The sequence below is a fragment of the Thermothelomyces heterothallicus genome, assembly GCF_042370625.1.
Source record: "Thermothelomyces heterothallicus CBS 202.75 unplaced genomic scaffold P884_scaffold_2, whole genome shotgun sequence".
Taxonomy (NCBI): domain Eukaryota; kingdom Fungi; phylum Ascomycota; class Sordariomycetes; order Sordariales; family Chaetomiaceae; genus Thermothelomyces; species Thermothelomyces heterothallicus.
Window position 1 is genome coordinate 1,434,674 of NW_027192563.1, and position 22,784 is coordinate 1,457,457.

Here is a 22,784-nt window from a genome sequence, read left to right on the forward strand (position 1 = left end):
CGCCTGATAAGGACACCTGACCGATCCTGGCAGAGAAGGATGGATAGAAGCTGAGCCCAGCGCTCCTCATGCCCCTAAAGGCGTCGAGAGTTTTTGCTGGAAGTTTGTGTGCAAAAGGATTCCGGAGGAACGCAAAGTTCTCGCCTGCGTGGTACTGATTAGAGTCAAGGCCACTTGGGTGGCATGCTGAAATCAGATATTTATCAAAGTTATGTGCGGGAGCTAATCCAATGCTGAAAGGGACAGTCACTGCTAGTAACAGCCAACTACCTAATCTCTCAACAGTGCCAGACCTTCCGTCCATAGCCCAGATCCCCTTGTTGGTCGACGCAATGCAAATATGGTTGTTGCTCTTGTCGTTGTGGACGGGACGACAAAGACAACACGCGTAGTGCTCCGTACATACTCCCAGAAATGGAGAGATTGGTGGGGTAAAGCGCTAGAGGGATGAAAGGATAGTGGCAGAAGAGAAGAAACAAAAAAAAAACTTTAATGGGATTTGTCCTGCTGGATGAGCCTCTTCCTCGCCTTAGACATGCATCGAGGACTTGGACGTAGTAGACAGCCACACGTTGCAGGACCTGTGAGTCATCAACAAACAAATGAAAATATAACAAATAAGAATATAAATCACGCCGGTAGGCATAACCCATACCCAACCAACATGTGCGAGGTAGCCCAAAAAAAAAAAAAAAAAAACGGCCAAAGGGCCCAGCTCACCAACTGTGTGGCAAGGAAAAAAAGGATAAAAAGGAAAGAAGCCCACCTCAGCCCGAGTCTTTTTATGACTTCCGTCTTGCCGCTGTTCCATGTTTTGTCTTATTGAGGAGCTGCGTTAACCACGACCCAGTCCTTGTCTTCTCTGTCGCTGGCGCCCAGGTCTCTCGAACCATCCAGGCTGCAGATGTCGGCATCGGAGATACTGGCCGCGTATGGGGTTTGGCTCACGTACTCGTAATACGGAGAGCCGGCAAATTCGGGTTCCCCTTCGTCGGGCTGACGACCAATAAGTCGCGAATAACAGTCCTCTTCTCTCCAGTTTACCTCGGCAGACACGACGTTTCTTTCATCCTCCCCCCGGACCTGGACGGCATCGGGGTACGCTGCAGGCACCCAGCTTGTTTCTCTTCCGTCCGTCATCCTTCCCGCTCCGGCATCGTCCGCTGTTTCGTGGTGGAGCGCTGCTAGGGAGTAGGAGCTACGAGGGGAATGTCAGAGGCAACAGAGCATCACTGGTTTAGGTTAGGAGGGGATGACACTCACTGGCAGGGGGGAGACGCCGAGCCGTCACGGACATACATAGACGCGCCCGAATCGTCGTCGTCGTCGGCAGATGTCGCCACGCGGGACGAAATGCCGTGCGAGAGTGCGGCCTGATGAGCGTCCTGCCACAGACCCGACCGCAAGGGGTGCCAGTCTGCCCCTGCCTGTCCACTCCGGGAACCGGCGGCGTCTTCGACAAAATCGGGCTGGTGTTGGTATTGGTCTTCTTGAATGAGGTGCAAGAACAAAGCCATCGACATGTGTGATGGGATTGTGATGGTCGGTTGCGATGTGTCCTCTCTCCGCCTCGCTGGGTGGGATGACGAGTCCACGACGACGCGCGATGCGGAACGCCGAGACGGTTCGATACGGCGATTGTCGGACCGTGAATCTCCTTGTGTTCTGGAGCGTCGAGAGCCGTCAGCCATGATAGCGAGTGTTGCGAAGGCCTTGCAACTTTTTGGGGGGGAGCGGAGGGTGGACGAGATCTTTGGCAAGGTTGAAGAGTGCAGTAACACGCGCAAGAGGGAGAGGGGGAGTGTGTGAGAGAGACAGAGCATGGATGGGTATTTGCTGAAGGAAGTCAAAATGAGGGAGGCAAAATACCAAAGCCCAAGGCGATCCTGTTGGAAAAGAGGGTCAACTGGGTGCAGACAAGCGGTGAGTGTTTGGTTGAGCAGCGATGGGCAAGGCTGGATGGTTATCACAATGGGCGAAAGCAGTTCGTGGGGCCGTGGCCACGTAGGTTGGTGCTCCGGCCTTTGAATGGATGCTGCTGACGTTCCTGCCCGCCCAACAAGCCTGATCAAATCCGCCCTCCGTCTCCAGGATCGGAGATGGAGATCCTATGGCCATGGTATGCGGAACGCGGTTGGTCATATCTGGTCTTGGCCCGGACGATGTTCGGCGGTAAAGCGTTGAAGTGCGTCGTGCGGTCTGGAGTGCAGCATATACACACACGCCTTGGCTGTGGAAGTGAGGCAATGTCGAAGGGACGCGGACCGATTTGTCATGTTGGCATGGCTCAACAGTCAATGCGGTTTTGACGCTCTTGCCTTGGAGCGTATACGATTGGGTATAGTTGTACTTCATCGCAAGGCTCGTCGGCCGTCAAAAACAGCTCGGAGCTCGCGTACCAGACCGAGGAGGTGAAGGAAGGTTGGGAACTGGTTTCCGGCAGACCCGAGTCCAGGGAGCACGCAATATTAAAATAACTCGGGGGCCGGCCACCAAGATATCTACAAGTACCTGCGCAAAATGCTGCCGCGGCTATCCTCTTTCCTGGACTTCGGGGGGCAGCTGACTTAATGTTTTCCACCGTGTTCCAGCGCCATGCAAAGTGTAACAGTTTTCTGCAAATGGCTGCAGCTATCACATTTGTCCGAGGCCGGGGCCCCTCTGCGGCTGCTCGTTGGAACCTCGGTGTAGGATCCCACTGTCTAATGAAGATGCGATCGTGACGGTCATGCACAACGTAGAAGAGGCTTTAGGGACAAGGGGATTGATTACCTGGTTCCCGTGACGGTATCCGCCCTAACAAAGCCTGCACTAACCGCAGTTCACTCCGACCACCCAAGAGATTCCTGGAGCAGGGCAACGCCAGGCAACCCTTTGAGGAGAATGCGTGATCACTTTGTCACTTCATGAGAACAGTCTGCCAAAAAATATATATACCTACAGGCGGGGGGCTTTTTCTCCGCCCGATAGTTGCTTATACTCCCAATTGTTCCTCGAGTTCTACAGGCTGTGTGCCTCACCCTCGAAGTTCCTTCAGGAAAATTGCGACCCGAGACTTGACTTTGTGGTCGTTAGTACTCAGTAAGTAACGGGACTCTGTTTCCCCGCTTGTATTGAGGAGAGCTGCAGGGTCGCTAACCAGAGGGAGTGGCTGCATATCCGCCTACGGCTTTGGCCGTCGTCTGTACATACATGAACCGCTCTTGCCGCCTATCAAGAACGGCTAGATCGGCACTCCAATATTGTCCCGAAATGTTCTCCATTTTGATCAGCCAAGCCTTTCTGGATGCTAACATATGATGCGGCGACTACACACCCCGCAATGTTGCAGCTGCGTTTCTCGGTCGCCCCTTTCAGCAATCGTCGACGCTGCCGAAGTACCTCTGCGACACCGACAGAAAGCACAAAGTTGCCCAAATTCTTGTATCCATTCTTTAAACTCACCAGAGAGTATTCCTGCCAACAGAATCGACAGGTTCGTGGACTTCCCGTCGTGGTTTACTTGTTTCTGGATAGCCCTCTGCGTACCGTACGTACGCGCCGCTGCGACCACCTTCCCGGAAAGCGTGGCAAGCGCCACTTCAAAGCTCTTCCAGGCCCAATGCTAACTTTGACAGATTCCTTTTCGTTTCTGACCGCTGTAACCGGGCCGAATACGAACTGCAAAGAGTCGTTCCAGATACAGTCTCTCACATATCTTTCCTGTGTCAGCTCAGCCGACTGCGACTATAAACCTTTCTCCCGTCATGACGAGATTTGTGTGGAACCTTCTTCTTTTCACTCTTCATTAGAAGTCGAGTTATTGGTCCGCGAAACCGTCACGAATATGGCAGCCTTACAGCATTCCTTGCAAGTGAGCTCGTGGCTCAGCGCACATTGCTTGTCGTGATGGCCGAGTTCCCACTACTGACTTTGACTTAGACACAAGACAACGTCGATTGACAAACAAAGTCCCTTGGTCCCCGCATAAATATCGCATATGCAGACCGTTCGACCGATCGTCTCCTCCCCCTTTGCGCCAGTACCCAACACCATTGCGATCACCTACCCAGAGAAGGTCCGATCGCAGGCCTTTTGGGTGATGGAAACCGTGTGGCCGACCGAGTTCTACAACAAAATCAAGAGATGGAAGGGACGGCGTTTAGGCCAAGGGGACCGCGTCGGCAGGCCATTGAGGCTACCGGGGTGGCGGAAGTTCACGGGACCTGAGCCGGCCTTGGCTTTTGGCACACCGCCTTAGAGGTCGAAATAAGCTTCAGGGAACCTGTGGCGATCACCACGGCCCGGACCGCCCTGTGGACCTGTTGTGCGAGGGTTCTTCGCGTTGGACCCCGGTGCTCTGGCCAAATCGGATTTAACATCTGGGCTGCCAGAGACGAGGTGCTAAGCCCGCCAACAGCGAAAAAGGGGGGGGGGCAACGGCCTGGACGCATGGGATCAATCACGAGCGAGCGATGAGCTGTCCGCTTTTCCCGCCCAGAGTTGACTGCTCCACTCCTGCAATGGTGAGGCAGATCCGCCAGGGATATGAGACGTCAGATTGGCGAGGCAGCATCCCAATCGTGCCAGCCAACGGGGAGACCATGCTTGTCAACGACAGCTTCGTTGTGCCTCGTTGTCGCGAGCAAAAATTTGTTACTGGGGACTGGCCCACAATTCGCCAGTGTTACTGCAGGTATTTTCGCCGGAACCGCGGAAAGCAGCAGATAAATCGACACACAAGCCACGCAAGCAGCATTCATGCGTTTGGCTTCGCCTCGGCGGCGCCTGGTGATTGGTGGTTTCGGAAGAGTCTCGAGTCGAGAACTGCGTGAGGGTTGTGCAGTCAGCCATGCAAGGTCATAACATGGTGATGCCAAACAGACATGGCGAGGTACAGGCGAGGTACAGTACACAAAAGGAATTCTTTGCGTTGCACGACTCAGTCGGAGGAGCTGGGTTGAAGTTGGGGGTGAGATTCGCTTATGTAGGCAGGCAAGGTCCGAAGGACTTCCCCTTTTGGACTGAAACGGCTCCTTTGATCTCGTGTCAGCACCAACCCCGCACCAGAGGCAGGATCCCATATTAACCCAAAATTCCCTCGCGGTCTACAACATCAACCAGAGCACTGAATTTACTCCGTTAACGGCTTTCGGCTTCAGGAAAGCCTTTCAAAAAAAGAAAGAATACGGAAGCTCACCGCATAGCGTTTGCGTTAAGAGTGGCGATCAATCGCAGCCGCAAAACTGTGGAGGAGACCAGTCCTCACTGACTGGGCATGTACGAGAATCAAGCCTGATATAGCTCAGAAGTACATTTCGAACTGTTATACACTAATACAGCTGCAGAATACAAGGTACAAAACACATATATCTCACCAAATATAGGTACCCAAGGACTCGAGGGATCCACAGTTGGGGTGCCGGTGCCTTGACACGGGTCGTAATTGAGGACGCCTTGCAATCTTCCAAATCTCTTCCTTCTCTTGAGCCCGGAACTATCTCTTGATATGTCATGTGTTATTTCGGTGCCGCGTGGTTGTTCTCGGGTTGCGAAGCCCGGCCGGACTGCAACATACGACTACCTACAGTGTCGCATTGTACGATCCAGCTCGAGACCCTCTCGTGTCTCAGCGCTTCATCCTCGGGAGATGGGGAACGGGACGGTGCCTGGGCCGCGCTTCTTGTCAGCCAGTCGGCCTGGGAAGGAACTGCGTGGTCCTACCCCGATGGAGGTAGCTAACGCGCGCGGGGGGTAGGAGGAGGAGAAAGGGGGGTCTTCCCCGCCCTCGTCGTGACGGGAGAGGGTCGGTATGTTATTCTCTTACGCTTCCAAGGCCGGCGGCGAGCTAGGCCGGGGGCCGTCCTGTGCCGGCTGGCCGTCGCCCACCCAGGCTGTTTTGCCGTTGCTGAGGCCGACCTCTGAGCCGGGCCGGTCCAGCTCGCCGAGCTCACGGATTCGTTCTGCAACGCCTGGCTGGTTCAACAGGGTGATATCGGGGGAGGAGCTCGGCGCGGTCCCCTTTGGGAGACGCCGCGGGTTAGGCGGGGTGCTAGGTCGACGACCGGCAATCCCATTGAGGTGCAGTTTGGCTGCTACCGTTGAAGGGGCCTCCGACTTAGATGCCATGTTGAGATAACTCTTTGGTTTCTTGTTGGATGGATCTCGGTTCAATGCCTCGGGAAGGAAAGAAGGGGGGGGGGGTTGTAGAGCTTGTTGTGGAAGCCGAAGAACGATTCGGGGGGATAGGGCGCAGCACATCTTGATATATTCTGTGGATGCCCGAAGAAGGGAAGCCGAGGGATCAAGCACGTGTTGCAGAACGCTAAGATTCACCGACGGTAGTTTTCTGCACCGTCTCAAGCCAGAAACCAATTTCAGGAGCGTCTGCAGACTCTCAGGGGTTGGTTGCTCGGCGAAGACCCGTGTTGCCAAACATGAAAGACCAGAGATTCCCCGAATATCTGTGTTTATGGCGTGTGTTCCACGGCAGGGATTCAGCAACTGCAATTGCAAATCCCGACCGGTTTACTCGTATTTCTTTTTGGTCAAGGGTTGGTATCGGAGTTTGTTGGGATTCCGGGTCAGGTGGCAGTTGTACTGGACACTACAATGTCCCGCTACTATCCGCAGCGCTATCCATTGATCCTAGGCCAAACGGTAATGACACCGGCGGTATGCTTGGCAGGAAAAGGTGCAGGTATTGTTTATGTCACGGATCCTGAGATCCTCCCAGGCGGTTGATAATTATGCCGTTGGCCAGTAATGTACGTATCTTTTTTGATCTGTTTTTCGGGTGTGCTTCATGTCTAATAAATTTTGCAGAAATCAAGCTGTCGCCTCGGGGTGAATCCCGGTTAGGCGAGGCCACTGTAGAACTGACGCTGATGGAGACCCGGACTGCCAGCTTCAACGGCTCAGAGCGGATGCTTCCTGTTTGTGGCTTAGGGACTCTGGGAAGAAAAAGCTAATTCAGAGATTTACAGTACATAACAATCCAAAGTGGAACTGCTTGGCTACGGAGTACTGGTTTACGATCTACTCGGTATATTCCCCAGGTAGATGCCCAAGGTACCTGCGTACCTGCCCCTGACGTGTGCCAGGATGAGGGTAGTTGAGACAGCTACGTGGCGTATTTCTATGGCTGTTGGCTGGTGGAGGAAACGGCCTTGCTTTCCAGTCCGCGGGGGATTCTGTGCATATCGTCCCACAAGGTGCTCTCTTAGCTGAACCTTAGAATGGCATCCGACGTATTCACAGCTCCTGCTAATAGTGTGAAAACCTTAGGTAGTCAGTCACACCTTGACAATATGGCACAGCATCCCACGCCGAAAGCTAAGTCACACGCAGCAGGTGTTTCAAACTGCCTTTTTCGAGTCTCAAAACGCAGACATGCTGGAGACGATTTGCATGCACCGCCACGTTACACACACCTGGGCCTCACCGGTCTTGGTAAGATTCCAAGCTTCAAGTTCTTCAACTGAACTTACTCCGTCCCCAACGACTAGGAATTTCAAGAAATTGACACGGAAAACCCCAAAATCGGCCCTTTCAACGGGCAGTTCGCAGCCCAGATATACACACACTGGCGCCTCGAGACCTGTCGCATCGAATGGCACGCAGGGAAACTAGCGCACCATGCAGCGAACATGTCCAGTCACTAGCTGCGTGAACATGCAGACGAAGTTGCTGCTGCTGTTGCTCCCAGATATGCCCTGCCCGGTTTGTCCGGAAAAGGAACCGCCACTCGACGAGGCAACGGATGGCAAGGATCCTGACAACACCCAGACTCACAAACCCGAAACCGATAAAACGGACCGGTTCGTAGCGATCGATATCCGTTACAACAACCATCTACCATAAAGGTACGCGGACATGTAGATTCCTCAATACACTGGTGGGCAGTGGACCACATGTTTCCGGGTGCCCCACTGGCGGCACAGAGAAGAAAGCGCGTGGATTGATGCGGTTACCGTACCCGGGTTTGCCGCCTAAAATTTTGCTGGGGCTACTCTGTACCTTGTCCGTCTCCAGGGTCGATCTGCAACCGGCCTGCAACCTCTTGCATCTCTCCTACTTGAAAAGTCATCGTGCAGCTCCGGCACATTTCTTGTCGCCTTTTGTTTCGAATTTCATGCTCCGGGAAAAACATTTCTGCTGGGCGCCCAACCCCGCCAGTGTAAACGCAAGCTTCCCTGCCAAGCAAGCTATGGGTTGCCGCGGGACGCCGACCGTCAAGTCTTGATCCCTTAACACCTGCGGCAGGAATGCCATCACCTGGGTTACGAGTGCCCAGGTGAGTTCAGCATATTCTGTGTCATCGCCCTTTTCTGACGGCAACCTGGACGTTGCGATCGCTGACGTCCACTTGCCGCCTGAGACTCCCTGCCTTTGCTGGGAGTTTTGGAATGGCTCCGAAATGGACCAAGCCAACTCGGGCTATTGGATGGCCTCCAAGTTCCGGCGTTCAACGCTCCCAACTGGAGTGTTCCAAGCCCATATTCAATTCAACAATCTGTCGCAATCGTGGTAGTCGTCGCAGTCGTTTGAAAGAGTACAGTAGGATGTAGAGAGACAGGGAGCTAAAGTCGGTACATTCATCGCTGCGAATACTGGCGTAGCTTTGTCCCTTATTATGAGCCGAGGTCAATTCCTTGCGATGCCACCCCCACACATCTTTTCCTGACTGCAGTCACATTGGAGAAATGACCGTTGTCAGCAAAAAGCATTACACGGAGGACGGATGACCCATTCGCAGTACGCAGTAGTGGGGAGTAGCTGTCCTCGCCCAGTTCTTGGGTTAATAATACTCCGTAACTACGGGATTGCGGGACAGCAGTTCCCGAGGCGGGGACCGGCCCCTCATCGATACGGATTACACCACACAATCTGGAGGAGCTACGCAGTACAAACTACTCTGTACCGTATCGTAACGGTACATACAACCCCTGATCCAAACCGAAAATAAGCCTCTTATTAGCCAATCACTGCAGAGCTTTGTCTCGTTGCCTCGCTTTGCTCCTTACCCCGAACTCTGGCATACTGCACTGCGCTGAGTCATCAATCGACGTAAAGCGGTGTTGCGCGTGAGATATGGCGTGTTCGGCCAGGAACTGCCGCAGCGAGGATGAGGGCTCCAGTTGTGACAGAGCGACATTATCACAGGACTGGGTTCGTACCGGCCGATAGCATGGAAATAAACAGGAGAAATAGTTACTTCGTAACTCCACCGGCACCAAACTTCCTGGAGAGAGTTGGGGCCGGAATTCCCCTGTCATACTGCCTTGTTCAGAGACGCGTAGGCCCCAGGCGGCGCTGACGCCAAGGCACATGGTTGTGGAATGGCACCTGCCTTTTTGGATCCCTATTCACCGTCAGCTGCCCGCTGCTGAACGAATGCTACCCGACACAGATGAATTTTTAAAAACGGTCAGATTCCTCGCTCCCTGCCTGGCATCGTAACCCCTCCCCTTTGCGCCGAACAGAGAGTGAGAGTCGGTACGGCATGCATGGGAATACGTCCTTCTCCGATACCCTACACCTGGCCGAGGCCAGCTTTGGCCCTTCGGCCAAGGACCGGTTCGACTTCACCCTCACTTTTGAGAACGCCATCTTGTCCATCATTCCGTCGGCCATCTTCTGCATCTTGGCACCACACCGCCTCTATTTGTTGTGGAGACAGCCTCATAAGGTGGCCAAGAGCCCACGGCACGTCTTCAAACTGGTATGCATGGAGCTGTAACCCCAGCTGAGGCTTGCTCACCGTTATGAATCCCTAACTCGGTTTTTTTTTTTTTTTTTTTTTTTTTTTTTTTTTTTGGAAATTGGCAATTAGGGACTGATCGGCACATACACCTTGTTGCAACTCGCCGTCTTGCTCTACTGGACACTTGGCCCTCTCCCGACTCTGGCCTGGCAGATCGCCGCCGCCGTGCTTGTGTTCGTGGACGGCCTCCTGCTGCTGTTTGTGTCGCATGCCGAGCACACCCGCTCGGTGAAGCCGTCGACTCTGATCAATGTCTATCTGCTGCTTACCCTGCTCTTCGACTGTGCCATCGCCAGAACCGCATGGCTTGTCTACGATGCAGACGCCGTCGCCAAGCTGTACACTTCGTCAGCCGCCATCAAGCTCCTTGTCCTTGCCGCCGAAGCGTGGGAGAAGAGGGCCATTCTTCTCGATCGGTACCAGCATCTCTCGCCCGAGACGACCAGCGGCATCCTGGCTCGGAGCGTCTTTTGGTGGATCAACCCTCTGATGAAAGCCGGGTTTGGCCACTTTTTGACCGATCAGGATCTGTAATTGCCACGCTCGCTGCTCATCTCCTTCATCGGCTCGGCTGACGCGCTTCTAGATACCCGATTCATGATGACATGGCAGCAGGAAGCTTGCTTCCGAAAGCACAAAATTCATGGGCATCAGGTATCGTAATCCCCCACATCGGATCCTCATGCAGAACTCTCCTAGTCAGATGCGAACTGACCAGAGTCTAGTCAACCAACCCAAGAAGAATTCTCTCTTCTGGTCGACATTGTGGGCGACCAGATACGCCTTTGGCTCCGGCATGCTGGCTCGCCTCTGTTTGATAGGTTTCAGATACGCACAACCATTCCTTATCCATCGCACAACGAATTTCACTGCTTCTCTGGAACAACCGGACGAGGTCGGCTGGGGCTTAACCGGAGCATGGCTCTTGGTTTTCCTCGGTTTGGCGGTAAGCCCTCTTTTGCTCAATACAACAGGTATATACGTGCGCACGAAATTGCCGCTAAGAGCAATCAGGTCTCCAATGGGTTCTACTACCACATGACGTATCGGTAGGAACCTTTCTCTCCCACTCCCCTTCTCTCCGAGATTGACATTTTGCAGGTTCGTAACGTCAGTAAGAGGTAGCCTGTGCGGACTTATTTACGGCAAGACGCTCGAACTTAGTGTTACTGCCCTTGATGAATCGAGTAAGATGCAGATGACACCCCTTTGAGATCGGCCCTGGCTAATAGAGATGACAGTCGCTGTGACGCTCATGTCTACTGACACAGAGCTCATCTGCCGGAGCTTTGTTACCCTGCACGAAGTCTGGGCATCGCCCATAGAGTGCGGAGTGGCCTTGTATTTACTATACAGGCAGCTCGGCCTAGCCTTCCTAGCTCCCATGATAGTGTCCATCAGTGAGCAAACCGTCGCCCTTTTCCTTGAAGGCTTCACCTAATATGTCTCTAGTCGCTACTGTGGCTATCATGCAGCTTGCAAACTACATCGGCAACGCTCAAAAGAAATGGGTCCGCGGTGTTCAGACCCGGGTGGACGTCACAGCGTCTATGCTGGGATCGATGAAAGTGCGTACTCCAAATCTTGTGACTTTGTAACTCCTCATGATTAACTCTATCCTAGGAAGTCAAAATGCTCGCCTTTTCGGATATTCTAGCCGACATGGTTCAAACCTTTCGTGTGAAGGAGCTCAAGCTTTCAAAGGCCTATCGCAAGCTCCTGTGTCTCCGAGTCCTTCTCGGTACGAGCGCTCCAGTCTCCTTTGAACGAATCCTTATCACTGACGGCGAGCAGGAAGCAGCACTCAGACGGTCGCTCCATTGGCCACCTTTGCGACATTTGTTATTATTTCCCAGAGCACAGGCCGGTCTCTAGATGTGCCTTCAGCTTATACATCGCTTTCCCTGATACATCTCTTGTCGGAACCCATGGTTACCGTCATCCGCACCATCCCAATGGTCAGCTCTGCTCTGGCCTGCTTTGACCGGATTCGAAAGTTCATGCTGTCGGAGAGCTGTAACGATCCCCGATTGCCCATGAACCAGGGTGACAGCCCAGCAGAAGGCACTTCACCCGAAGGAAGCATTACCCCTACTGAGGGTGATGTAGCACCAAGAGAGCTGCAAGAACTCAAGGAGGAGAATGGCCTGCAGCCCGGAGCGCCGCTGATGGCAATATCAAATGCCAGCCTCGGCTGGGTGAGCGGAGAGCCACCCATCTTGGACAACATCTCTTGCACCATCCCCAAGTCTCGGTTCACCTTCATTGTCGGGAATGTGGGCTCGGGCAAAAGCACGCTGATGAAAGCGTTGCTGGGGGAAATAAAACCATCCAAGGGATACGTGTACACTGCTGCCCGCAAGATTGCGTTTGTCAGTCAACACGCCTGGATCCAAAATTTGACGATACGGCAAAACATCTTAGGCGTGTCGACCTACGATGAAGGTTGGTATAACAGAGTCGTCTACGCGTGTGCATTGGAGCAAGATCTCGCAGAACTTCCAGACAAGGATGCGACCAAGGCCGGCAGCGGCGGCGTTTCGCTCAGCGGCGGACAAAAACAACGAGTTGCCCTTGCTCGTGCTGTTTATTCCAGGCAAAAGGTAGTCTTCCTAGATGACGTCTTCGCCGGACAAGATGCTGCGACGGAAGAGCACATCCATCAAAACCTGTTTGCTGAGAATGGACTCTTCCGAGAGATGGGTACAACTGTGGTCTGTATCACGAACGCGAGTAAGTCTTACCCTTCAATGGTCTCGAGTGTAACCTGCGTAAGCTCATTGCAATCTCCTCGCAGTTCATCGGCTTTCATACGCGGACCATGTCATCGCCCTAGATGAGAGAGGGTGCATCTTGCATGAGGGAACTTTCGAACAACTCCAAACGGCTACGGACTACCTCCTGGGACTGAGTACAAAACAAAACGGCTCCACTATTGCCACTGGGGATAGGGCTGAGCAGCAGACATCCAAACGTGCAACGGCACCGGGGCCGCCTAATCCCAAGGACGAGAAGGAACCCAAGTCGTCCACACGGTTTCTGGGAGAGTTTGCCACATACAGATACTACTTCGGCTCTGTCCCGCGCTGGTACCCGTTTGTATTCGCCGCCTTCGTTATCTTCTACGGAGGGGCCTTGAAATCGACAGAGTTATTGCTCAGCTTCTGGACCGGCCATGTCGGTGCTGCAACTGCTGAGCAGTCGTCCGACAACAGCAAAAACAGCTTCTATCTCGGGATCTACGGAATGCTTTCTGGTCTTGCCATGATTGGCATCGCGGGGGCCGCGTACTTCTTCCTCATCATCATGGTTCCTCGGAGTTCCGAGGTGCTCCATGCTCGGCTGTTGACATCCGTCATGGCTGCCCCTCTGGCCTTCTTCTCCAAGACAGACGTTGGAGTCGTAACGAACCGCTTCAGTCAAGACATGTCAGTCATCGACACGGAATTGCCGTTTGCCATGATCGACTTCTCCATCAACTTGACCATCACCCTGTTCGCCGCGGTTCTCATGTGCGTCTTTTCGGCGTACTTCGCTGCGACCTTGGTGCCCCTGATTCTCTTCTGTTGGGCGCTCCAAAAGTTCTACCTCAAGACCTCCCGCCAGATGCGCATCCTCGATCTCGAGGCGAAGTCTCCCCTCTTCACCCAGTTCCTTGACCTGCTCCAGGGCTTGTCAAGTGTCAGGGCGTTTGCTTGGCAAGCGGCATTCAAGGAGAGATACCTGGAACTTCTCGATGCCTCCCAGCGCCCCTATTACCTCCTCTTTTGCGTCCAGCGGTGGCTGGCCTTCGTTCTAGACGTGCTAGTTGCCATCCTAGCAACCGTCATCATGATCTTGGTCGTCACGCTCCGCTCCCAAGTTTCATCCCAGTTCGTCGCCATGGCCCTACTCAACGTCACTTCCTTCAGCCAGTTCCTCGCGCTAGTGATACAAGGCTGGACGCAGCTAGAAACGTCCTTTGGCGCTGTCGCGCGCGTCCAAGAATTCTGTAGCGCCACCGAAAATGAAAACCGGCCCACGGAAACATCCCCAGCGCCGGAACACTGGCCTTCGCGTGGTCATGTTGCCCTCGAGAACCTGACCGCCTCGTACGCCGTGGGTGCCGCGCCTGTTCTGCACGGCGTCACCCTTGACATACCCGCCGGCACTAAGGTCGGCATCTGCGGCCGCAGCGGCAGCGGCAAGAGTTCACTCGTAGCATCTTTGCTCCGGATGCTGGAGATTAGCCCGAACTCGCATATAAGATTCGACGGCATCGATATCTCCACCCTCCCGCGGCAGGCTGTGCGCGCGGCGGTGGCCGTCGTCCCACAGCACCCGTTCTTCTTGCGCATGACCAGCATCCGCGACAACCTCGTTCCGCGGCGCGATGAGCAGCAGCAGCAGCACAGCGACGGCAAAATACTCTCTGTGCTCAGTCGTCTGAATATGAGGGACGTCGTAGAGCGAATGGGCGGCCTCGACAGCCCGCTCGACTTGGATCGGCTGTCGCAGGGCCAGCGCCAGCTGCTGTGCCTTGCAAGAGCGGTGCTAGCGAACAAGAAGATTGTCCTGCTCGACGAGGCGAATAGCAGTGTGGATGAGAGGTCGGAGCGGCTGATGCGGGAGGTGATTCGCGACGAGTTTGCCGGCTGCACCGTCATCGCCATCGTTCATCGACTTGGGGCTGTGACCAATTTTGATCGGATTGCTGTTGTAGATAGTGGCCGTGTCGTGGAGTGGGACAGCCCCAAAGCGCTGCTGGAGCGGGACAGCGAGTTCAAGAGGCTGTGGGATCTTGGGTCGAGCTAGGTTGGATATCGTGGAGAGAGACCATCTCTCGCGGCCGAGGTACCGGGTTTCAAGTTTATTCTCCCCCCCCCAGCCTCTGTATACGGTGTTCTGCGTATTGCAAGGAGGTGACCTAATTAGGGAGGTGAAGTGTAAGAGATTTGGCCACCAGTCTCTACTACAGTATGCACCTGACGCGGATGTAGCTGGTGGCTCCGAGCGGCGCAGATAACTTAACCGCGATGGCAACTGCAGTTCATTGCATCGTATGTCTGACATGATCCAGGCGGCACAGACCAAAGACAACCTAAGTCTGCACGGGAAGTCGAATCTGGTTGCTTCGGATATTCTGTCTTGAATGTCGCGAACGAGAGAGAGGAATCTTCTCAAGAAGTAATTAGTTGCAAAGATGGTCCTCATCATCACCACCCCCAACAAGCCCACCACCACGGTCCGCCTCGATGTGACGCTCGCCGACCTCTACCGACAAAAAGGTATCGCCAACCTGCTGTACATGCCCCATTACCCGAGCTCGCACATCGAGTTTGGTCTCAGTCATCCGTGCAACAGGAGATTCCACATCCATGACGTCGTCACCATTCCGCCCGGCCTGACCGAGGACCAGCGCCGGTCTTTCGCCATCAGCTTCACCGTCCGGCAGATGATGCGCTTCAAGTTCTTCCTGGGCAACATGGACGTGTTGCGCATCTGCTCCCGAGACTGTCCGCCCCGGCCGCTAGACGGTCCTATTATTGCTGCTACTGCTGCTGCTGTTGCTGCTGATAGTAACAGTTCGGCACCTGGGTCGTCCGCTCCGAGGCCGACCGGGAGCTCATGCTCGCCGCCCTAGGCCAGCTGCTGCTGCAGCCACAGGATGGGAACTTGAACGGGGATACCACCACCACCACCACCACCACCACCACCACCACTGCTGCTGCTGCTGCTGCTGCTTCCACTTCTCCTACGAATGGCGCCGTCCCGTGGGGGGAGGATATGATCGTCAGCGACTTCATCGAGGCGACGCACAACCACTGCCTGCACTTCTTTGTCGACCCCGCCGGGCGGTCGGCGTTCTTGGGTGTGACGGGCCAGGCCCTCGACCGGACGGGGAGGTGGAGAGGGACCATCACGTACAAGAAGCGGACGGCGAGGACCGAGGAGCAGTTGAATGCCATCTTGGACGAGATCTACGACTATTAATTATTGCGAGGGCAGCACCGTCGCTGCTCAAGGTGACCGGTATTGGATTTTGGCCTTATTAGTTATGTGCTGCGCTTCGAAGGTTTCTGTAATTAATAGTTGCACGATAGGTTCCTAGGTAGATAGAGATGAGTATGGACAAGCAAGGTTGTCTTTCGCGCTCCCTGCCAGTTGATAGGTAATAAGTACATACACCCGCACTGCCGTCCTTGATTATTAGTCCGTCTCCTCCTCCCCGTCTCGGCTTCGCGGCTCTTTCGGAAGGAAGCCGAGCGCTATGGTGCCGGCCAGGAAGAAGGCAGCTGCCACGACGAACGGTAGTCCCGTCCAGACCGGGCCGAGCCTCAACCCAAACCCAAAGCTCCATGCGAAGATGGGTCCCGCGACGGCGGATCCAATGCGCATCATCATGGTCACCATGGAGTAGACCAGGGTGACATCTTGAGGACGCATCAGGTCTGTGACGAGAGATCGCAGGATGGTGACGACGGCCATGCCGAGGGACATGATAACGACGCCTGATCAGGGGTAACGGGCTTGTTAGCTCGAGGTTTTCGCCTAAAGATCGAAAGATAGTCTTCGGATTGATCTTGCAGCATATCTTACCTCCAGCTGCCCACACGACGGTGGGTGCGAATGCTGTGCATAGGGCTCCAGCAAGAAGAAGCACGCCCTCGGTCTGCACAATGGTTCGGTCTCGTACATACGACGTACTCGAGCAGCACGTTGCCGAACACCGGAAGCAGCACCAGATAGGTCACGAGCATCACGACAGTGCCGAATGCGGCGAGCATGTTTGCCTAATGCAAGATGGTTAGAATGTCCCGCTTACCGGATCTAGGTAGGGAGGCGGTGACTTACGTCCCCAATGCTCCAGCCATATCGCTTTGAAACGTACAGCAGGATGACGGTGAACATTGAATCCTCGCCGAGGGGAAATGCAAACGCCGAGATCAGGACGACAACAACTTCCGGATTGCTTCGCAGAGTCGATCCCACCCTCCGGAGGAACTGCGGGGCAACGCGGCCGAGTTCTTCTGCTGAGCGGCCATTCCGGGAGGTGATAGCCTCGCACTCATCATCGTCGGAAGAAGGAGCACTGGCTGTCGGTTTTGCTCTTGTCTGGGACACGAGAGAAAATGACAGAACCAAGGCCAGAATGTTGAGCCCGCACCCGATATAGGCCGGAAGCCAGATATCGCTATGCATCATCCGGGTCGTTACAAACTGGCCAAGAGCCCTCGATACCAGAGAGCTTGCGGTCAGGTAGAGAAAGGTGCGTGTCCTATCCACAGTTAGCAAGCCCGTAACTAAGTTTAGGGATTGGATGCTTAAGGTCAGGATACACATACCGGGACTCCGCCGACACGAAATTGAGCAAAACGAGGTTAAACATTGTGACTGTGACTGTGATTCCGCCTCCGATTGCCTCGAATACAATCCCCAGCCAGACCCAGTAGATGGAGAGATATCCGTTAAGGTGGCCTGGCACAGATTTGATTAATTAGTTGGGAAAAAACGGAGATAATTTGAAAAGAGCAAAAATGCGAGCAATTGTAAGGATCACTGACAGACAAACAGAGGCCAAATCATCTCCAGCACAATCCCCAATAGCGAGAGCGACAGAACGGGGCCGTGACCGTACTTGTCCGCCATGAAGCTATATGGGATACTAAGAACGCCTGATGATTAGCACACAAAGACGGCCCGTAATAGTCAGCAACGATTTCCATCAAAACAGCAGAGAAAACAAAGGAAGGGGGGGTGTCGTTGGAGCATACTCAGAAACACCGTCAGAAACTCTTCCATGCCCAGCACAAAAGCCACTTCGGCCTGGACGTCGGCGTCTTTGCACCGTCCCGAGCCGGGTGCGAGCGGGAGTGGCCCAGTGCCGCCGCCGCCGCCGCCGTCTCTGGATGAGAAGTCCCGACACACAATTTCCTCGTACATCTGCATCCGGGGGGCGAGCGCCATCGTCTGGCCGCTGTAGAGGAGCATGTTGAGCGCAAAAACCAGGAGCAATGTCGGGTGCACCGGCGCCGACTGCCACCGCTGCCGCCAGCACCACCACGACGACGACTTGGATCGCTCGACATTTTCGTGTTGCGCTTGTCGTTCATGTTGCTGTCCGACTTGATCCACCCGATTGGTGCCTAGGAGAGGCGTGGTCTCGTCAGAAGTCATTGTGATATTGATGTTTTGTTCTTTGTATTTGTTAATTAATCATCTTTTGGAAAAAAGAAAGGAGGGGAAAGGGGAAAACGAGAAGAAATGCAAAGAAAGGTGGTGGATTAATAACATTCAAAAAGGAGAGTGAATCAAATCAGGGATTCCTGTAAGGAGGAAGGATTGCCGTTCAAGTTGGTCGAAAGAGTATGAATGATATCGAGAGGAGTCGGGCGACACGCGTATTACTCCGTAATCACAGGTTAAACTCGTGCATAATAAGCCGGTGACTGTGCTGAACCCAACAACATTGGGATCGAAGAAAGTGGGGCGCCGCACGGGGCCCGGATCGTTGTTCCGTATAACTACTATCCGTACTCCGTAGGACGGTCCGAACCTAGTCGTGCATGGCGCCAGGCATCATCTTCGGATTCTCGTTGGATGCGTGCTAACGGAGTACTCGCTCGAAATGGCCGCTCATTGCGGACACTTACGGATTAACGAATCAGTACACTCGCTGCCTTCATACCTCGTTAAATCGAAGCAGTGTCTACTCAACCCTAACCCTCTAAAGGTTGCATGACGTTCGCAAACGACGAAGGTACCTAGCGAAGGATTGTTAAGGCGAAGATATAATGACTGAGTGGTATACGTGGAAGAACGAAGGAAGCAGCTTCGCTTCTATTGAATGGAGAATCCTCCGTGATTTCATCTTGGATGTCACAGTTCGGCCCTCCCCCGATGCTCCTTCCCTGCGTGACTCCCGCAATTGAGGGCACATTCGCCACAGAGGTGTAGCTGTCGATGTAAGTGGCCATGGGAAAGATAATGGTCGACATGGTTTTTTTTTCATCCGGCACACTGCCGTGCAGGCCGCAAATTGCCAAAACAGCTATACTGGGTGATTAGCGAGACACTTATGATATAGGCTGTCAGGGGGTCAGATCTGACAGTCCCACTGACAGGAGGAACTAACCGGGGTCATGACTTGTATTTAGACAGCATCTTCAATGCCTCCGGCATTTGGAAATAATCAACGAATTACTACCACTTCTGAGGCTCATACGAGAGTTCCAGCGATGCCTGCTATAGCACTACACCGCTATGGTTATCCCGATTTGCAGCATACCCTGCCGTGCTGTAGCAAACAGTCTGGATCCAGAATCTTGTCAACTACCCCGAGACCCGCCTCATTCGTCCTGGGGCCCTTTTCTCCCCTTGTCTCCGAGTTTTTATTCTCCTATCTGTCTTTTTCCACCCACAACTTTCTTCTGTCCTCTTTGACACGGCCCACCTTGAACTTGCATACCACTTGCCAGATCCTGGCTCGATATGGCCAAGAGGACACTAGCAATAGAGCTAATGAGGTTGGCGACGGTCACGGCACCTCGGGACAAAAGCTACCTTTGCCACTGCCTTGTGTGCAGTATGCAAAAGAAGCATTTGTCTCTGAGCCCTTGCTTTTGAGCGACCCCTCAGCGGCCACGTGCGCTGAGTTCTGCTTGAGCCCGAGGAGGGCTTGGAGCCAGAGGCAACGGCCGACAACTTCCGTCGCCAAAAGAAAAAAACTTCATTCCTTCTACTTGCCTCATTGCAAGAGAGCCCAGACCACCGATGAGACGTCGCTCTCCATGCCTGACTCCGCTCTATCCGCTGCTCCTATTGTGCGTTCTAGGGGCCTATTTCAAACGTATCAGTACGGGAACTGTATGGTTGCGTCATCTGGTTATCCTGTTACACCTGTAGGACGAAAAGGTCTTCGTCATCAAACTGCACTTTGTCCGTGTCACGACTTTCTCAGTTCCGAGGCTGTCAGACCCTGGAAATCCCCCCCCCCCCCTCTTCCCCGGGAAGTCGCGAGGACCTGCAGGATTAACAAAGACACAGTCATCAACCCTCAAGCCTGCCTACCACTTTCCAATACCTACCGATGTGAACCGAATGAAACCTTCATTCGGTACTTATGAAGTAAACTCTGTACGGCGCGCATGGGTTTCTGACGGCAAAGCCGGACGAATCAGAACCTAATAACTGGAACCTTCTCAGCGGATACCTCGGACCGAACTTTGGGTAGACGCGAAGGGGGGTTGGGGAGGGGGAAGGTGTGACGTTGCCTTGAAAACCGACCCCCCCTTCCCCTCCTTCCCTCCCGAGCCGCCCACCGGGCGTCTAGGGCTGAGCTCTCCGTAATATGGGGGAGGTTCCATGCCGGGTGAAGGCCCGATTACTGGGTGCTGCTGCTTTGCCTCCAATGATAACTCTGCGGCACCCCACTGCTGTTGCCCAAAGATGCACAAAGCCGGCCGGCTGGCTTAGAAGTGCAGCCTTATATGGTAGGACACAGAGCACAAGGCTGCCAGTGGCGGACTCAAGTGATAGTGTCGATGCCGATTGTATCCGTCCTTCCATAAGCGATCGGCTGGTGCTTTGCTTGAGGTTGAGCTTTGTTCAAAAAGGGGGATAATACTATTGGAATCGCATTCTCAAATTAGATAATTATTTATTCAAGGGCGTATCCGAAAATAGCACGAAACGCCGTGGCCACCGGTATCAGGCGGACCAGACAGGTGTTTTGTATGTAATCCGTACTCCACGGATAAATACACTAGCGAGGATGAAAGATGTTCGGCCGTGAACAGCCTCTTGCCCCAATGGAGGAGGAGCTCTGGACTTACACTACACTACTTCGTACATGTAGAGACGAGCATACGGGCCCCAGAATGTGGTCGGCTCTTGCACGAAGTTCCGTCTGGGATCAGCCTTGGAGCCGCATCTAGTCAAATCCTACAGCACTTTGGCTAGCCACGATTCGGAATGGCTCTTGGCGTCTTCAAAGAAAGAACCCGGGTGCGTTACACATAATCCGTACACGAGATAGGTTATAGGAAGACCCACTTAGCTGAGGTACCTAGGTGCCTAGGCAGCAACTGTAGGACTCGAGAAGCTAGCTTCCTTAGCAACGCACAGGCCGGTTCATGCAGCGTGACCTCATGTGAGTAGTGTGACCTCGGGAGCAAGGAAGTCACCTACCGAGATGTTCAGCATACAGCAATAGTGTAATTATGTCTGAGACGTTCTCTCTGGTCCACCAATGATTGTGCTGATTTAAGAATGCGCTGTAATCTTCGGCAGGTGGGCGACCTTATTAACCATGAGGCGAAAGCGGCGCAAGGCAACCACTGCGGGGAACCAGGATTCTGGAACATACCAACCGGAACTAATACGCAGTAAGGTACGGAGTACCTACTCGCCAAGCTGGGGCAAGGCAAACACTACCTATTATTAACCCCGTGCAAACCCGCACTTTGCATGCTGTGTAGGCGCAAAAAAGCACCTTATGGAGCATGATTTAAATTCCTTCTCAGGTGTACCAAACTGGCACTTCCGAACTTCCCTGAAATTGAGTCGTTAACAAGGGGCAGCAGGTGTGCGACATCTGGTCACATGTGAAGGGGCGGCGCATAACCATCACGATCTGGCCTTGATTCACTCGTCAAGGCGTCAAGATCTCTCAGAGGCTTGCTCGAGTCGAGAAGATGTTGCCTTCCGTCCGCCCGTCCTCAGCGTGCAACAGCCACTGGCGAGGGGCTCGATTGGATATTAATAATAATGATCATCGTCGAACAAGGATGTCGCGAGCACGAAACATCCGTCTTGAGCCGCCCACGGGCGTGGCAGGAGAGCCTTGCCTGAAGACGCGCCCGAGCAAGGCGTCAATTACTGCAGTTTCTGGAGAGAAGATTTGCGCAAATTAATTATATCATGAGAGCCTGTTGACCGAGAAACTTCAGTGAGCACAGGCGGCGGATCTACACGCCGCCAACCGCGTGGTAGGCAGATAGCTAACTTAGGAAAGTCCGTGCTGGAGACGTTCACGTCAGATAATTAGGTAGGTACCTATTAACCCCCGAATTCCGAACATCGGCAGACGGACGTGTTTGGTACCAGCTCGCCTAGCAAGGCAGCCAAAACACAAACTGAGGCGCCTTCGAAACCAGTTTGAGGGCCTTAGCGTATGCAACATTGGCTCGTGGTGTGCATGTTTCGTGGGGGTCGTTCAGAGAGACATCGGCTTGGATTTGGGGTGCTCGGCCCGAACCTCATCATCCCGCGAAAAACAACAAAATCTGCCGCCCGCTAAGCCCCGTCGGACGTCTCCGACGATCTCTCCTTTCTCGAGGTAAATGTTCAGACAAGGGAGGGAAGGGGGTGGGGGAAGATCGCGGAAGGTTCAACATGGACTGCTTCTTACCTCATTACCTCATGACCATGCCTGATATATCGCTGGGAGTATTATTGATAGGAGATAGGCAACAACATGATCTGTCAAATCACACCATCTGTGAGATGATTTGCCTTAATATAGCAGAGAGTGGAAAGCATGGCATGGGGGCCAAGACACCGAGAAAGCACGCGACTCGAAATCCCGCTCGCCTGACACGGCCTTGAGATGTGCTCTCTGCGCACCTAGTCATGGGGCCAAATGGGTTGACCTGCTGATCCGGTGTCTCTTGGAGATAGCCGCTTTTGCCTATTAATGGGGACGAAATGAAGCGAAGGTTGAAAAAAAAAAGCACAAGTTTATGAGATCTTCAACAATCGCAGCTGGTGCGAGGTAATTATTCTAGAGAGCAGCCCAGTCCGAATCCACGTCTCTTTTGCTATTTTCGAGTTCCCTCAGAGAGTGCTAGGTCCACAGCATTGGCTACCTAGATACCTACATAGTCGCAAGGTTCCCACGGGAGTTGATGTGAGCGAGCATATTTGATTGATGAAACCAGCATTTATTAATTACCTAGCTGCTTAACGGATTGTACAACTCGGTACATGATAGGTATACACCTATGGCAGTATGAAAGAGTACCTTAGATAGTTATACGGTATAATTACCGCGTGGATC

The 22,784-nt window shown here is 53.6% G+C and overlaps 6 protein-coding genes across 6 annotated transcripts; 3 read left to right on the forward strand and 3 right to left on the reverse strand.

Annotated features, from left to right (window-relative positions):
* Positions 1 to 813: 813 nt before the first annotated feature.
* P884DRAFT_311992 (uncharacterized protein) lies at positions 814 to 1,523 on the reverse strand (the record flags this gene model as incomplete). Its single annotated transcript, XM_069445205.1, has 2 exons — positions 814 to 1,198; positions 1,264 to 1,523. The coding sequence occupies 2 exons, from the start codon at positions 1,521 to 1,523 to the stop codon at positions 820 to 822; spliced, it is 639 nt and encodes a 212-aa protein (XP_069301260.1). The 3' UTR covers positions 814 to 819.
* Positions 1,524 to 5,802: 4,279 nt separating this feature from the next.
* On the reverse strand, positions 5,803 to 6,108 carry P884DRAFT_191561 (uncharacterized protein; the record flags this gene model as incomplete). The annotated part of the gene is made up of 1 exon (XM_069437598.1): positions 5,803 to 6,108. One exon carries the CDS (start codon positions 6,106 to 6,108, stop codon positions 5,803 to 5,805), a length of 306 nt encoding a protein of 101 aa, XP_069301261.1.
* A 3,376-nt stretch (positions 6,109 to 9,484) lies between these two features.
* P884DRAFT_296788 (uncharacterized protein) lies at positions 9,485 to 10,279 on the forward strand (the record flags this gene model as incomplete). The annotated part of the gene is made up of 2 exons (XM_069444446.1): positions 9,485 to 9,703; positions 9,815 to 10,279. 2 exons carry the CDS (start codon positions 9,485 to 9,487, stop codon positions 10,277 to 10,279), a joined length of 684 nt encoding a protein of 227 aa, XP_069301262.1.
* P884DRAFT_53703 (P-loop containing nucleoside triphosphate hydrolase protein) lies at positions 10,145 to 14,684 on the forward strand. The gene is made up of 10 exons (XM_069445954.1): positions 10,145 to 10,275; positions 10,332 to 10,399; positions 10,471 to 10,794; positions 10,847 to 10,932; positions 10,987 to 11,145; positions 11,198 to 11,313; positions 11,369 to 11,486; positions 11,540 to 12,478; positions 12,543 to 14,578; positions 14,660 to 14,684. The coding sequence occupies exons 2-9, from the start codon at positions 10,389 to 10,391 to the stop codon at positions 14,537 to 14,539; spliced, it is 3,750 nt and encodes a 1,249-aa protein (XP_069301263.1). The 5' UTR covers positions 10,145 to 10,275; positions 10,332 to 10,388; the 3' UTR covers positions 14,540 to 14,578; positions 14,660 to 14,684.
* Positions 14,685 to 15,495: 811 nt separating this feature from the next.
* Positions 15,496 to 15,846, forward strand: P884DRAFT_255037 (uncharacterized protein). The gene has a single exon (XM_069440950.1). It carries the CDS (start codon positions 15,512 to 15,514, stop codon positions 15,716 to 15,718), a length of 207 nt encoding a protein of 68 aa, XP_069301264.1. The 5' UTR covers positions 15,496 to 15,511; the 3' UTR covers positions 15,719 to 15,846.
* Positions 15,847 to 15,934: 88 nt separating this feature from the next.
* On the reverse strand, positions 15,935 to 17,902 carry P884DRAFT_274905 (major facilitator superfamily domain-containing protein; the record flags this gene model as incomplete). The annotated part of the gene is made up of 7 exons (XM_069442785.1): positions 15,935 to 16,236; positions 16,325 to 16,397; positions 16,429 to 16,518; positions 16,580 to 17,003; positions 17,071 to 17,203; positions 17,290 to 17,400; positions 17,500 to 17,902. The coding sequence occupies 7 exons, from the start codon at positions 17,900 to 17,902 to the stop codon at positions 15,935 to 15,937; spliced, it is 1,536 nt and encodes a 511-aa protein (XP_069301265.1).
* Positions 17,903 to 22,784: the final 4,882 nt, after the last annotated feature.

What these genes read in the sequence shown, in the direction of transcription:
- P884DRAFT_53703 (XM_069445954.1), top strand. An exon ending in TACTGCCCTTGATGAATCGA is followed by an intron (nt 10,933 to 10,986) that starts GTAAGATGCAGA and finishes TAGAGATGACAG; the next exon opens with TCGCTGTGACGCTCATGTCT. An exon ending in GGTCTGTATCACGAACGCGA is followed by an intron (nt 12,479 to 12,542) that starts GTAAGTCTTACC and finishes ATCTCCTCGCAG; the next exon opens with TTCATCGGCTTTCATACGCG.
- P884DRAFT_255037 (XM_069440950.1), top strand. Translation starts at nt 15,512, where the DNA reads ATGATCGTCAGCGACTTCATCGAGGCGACGCACAACCACTGCCTGCAC.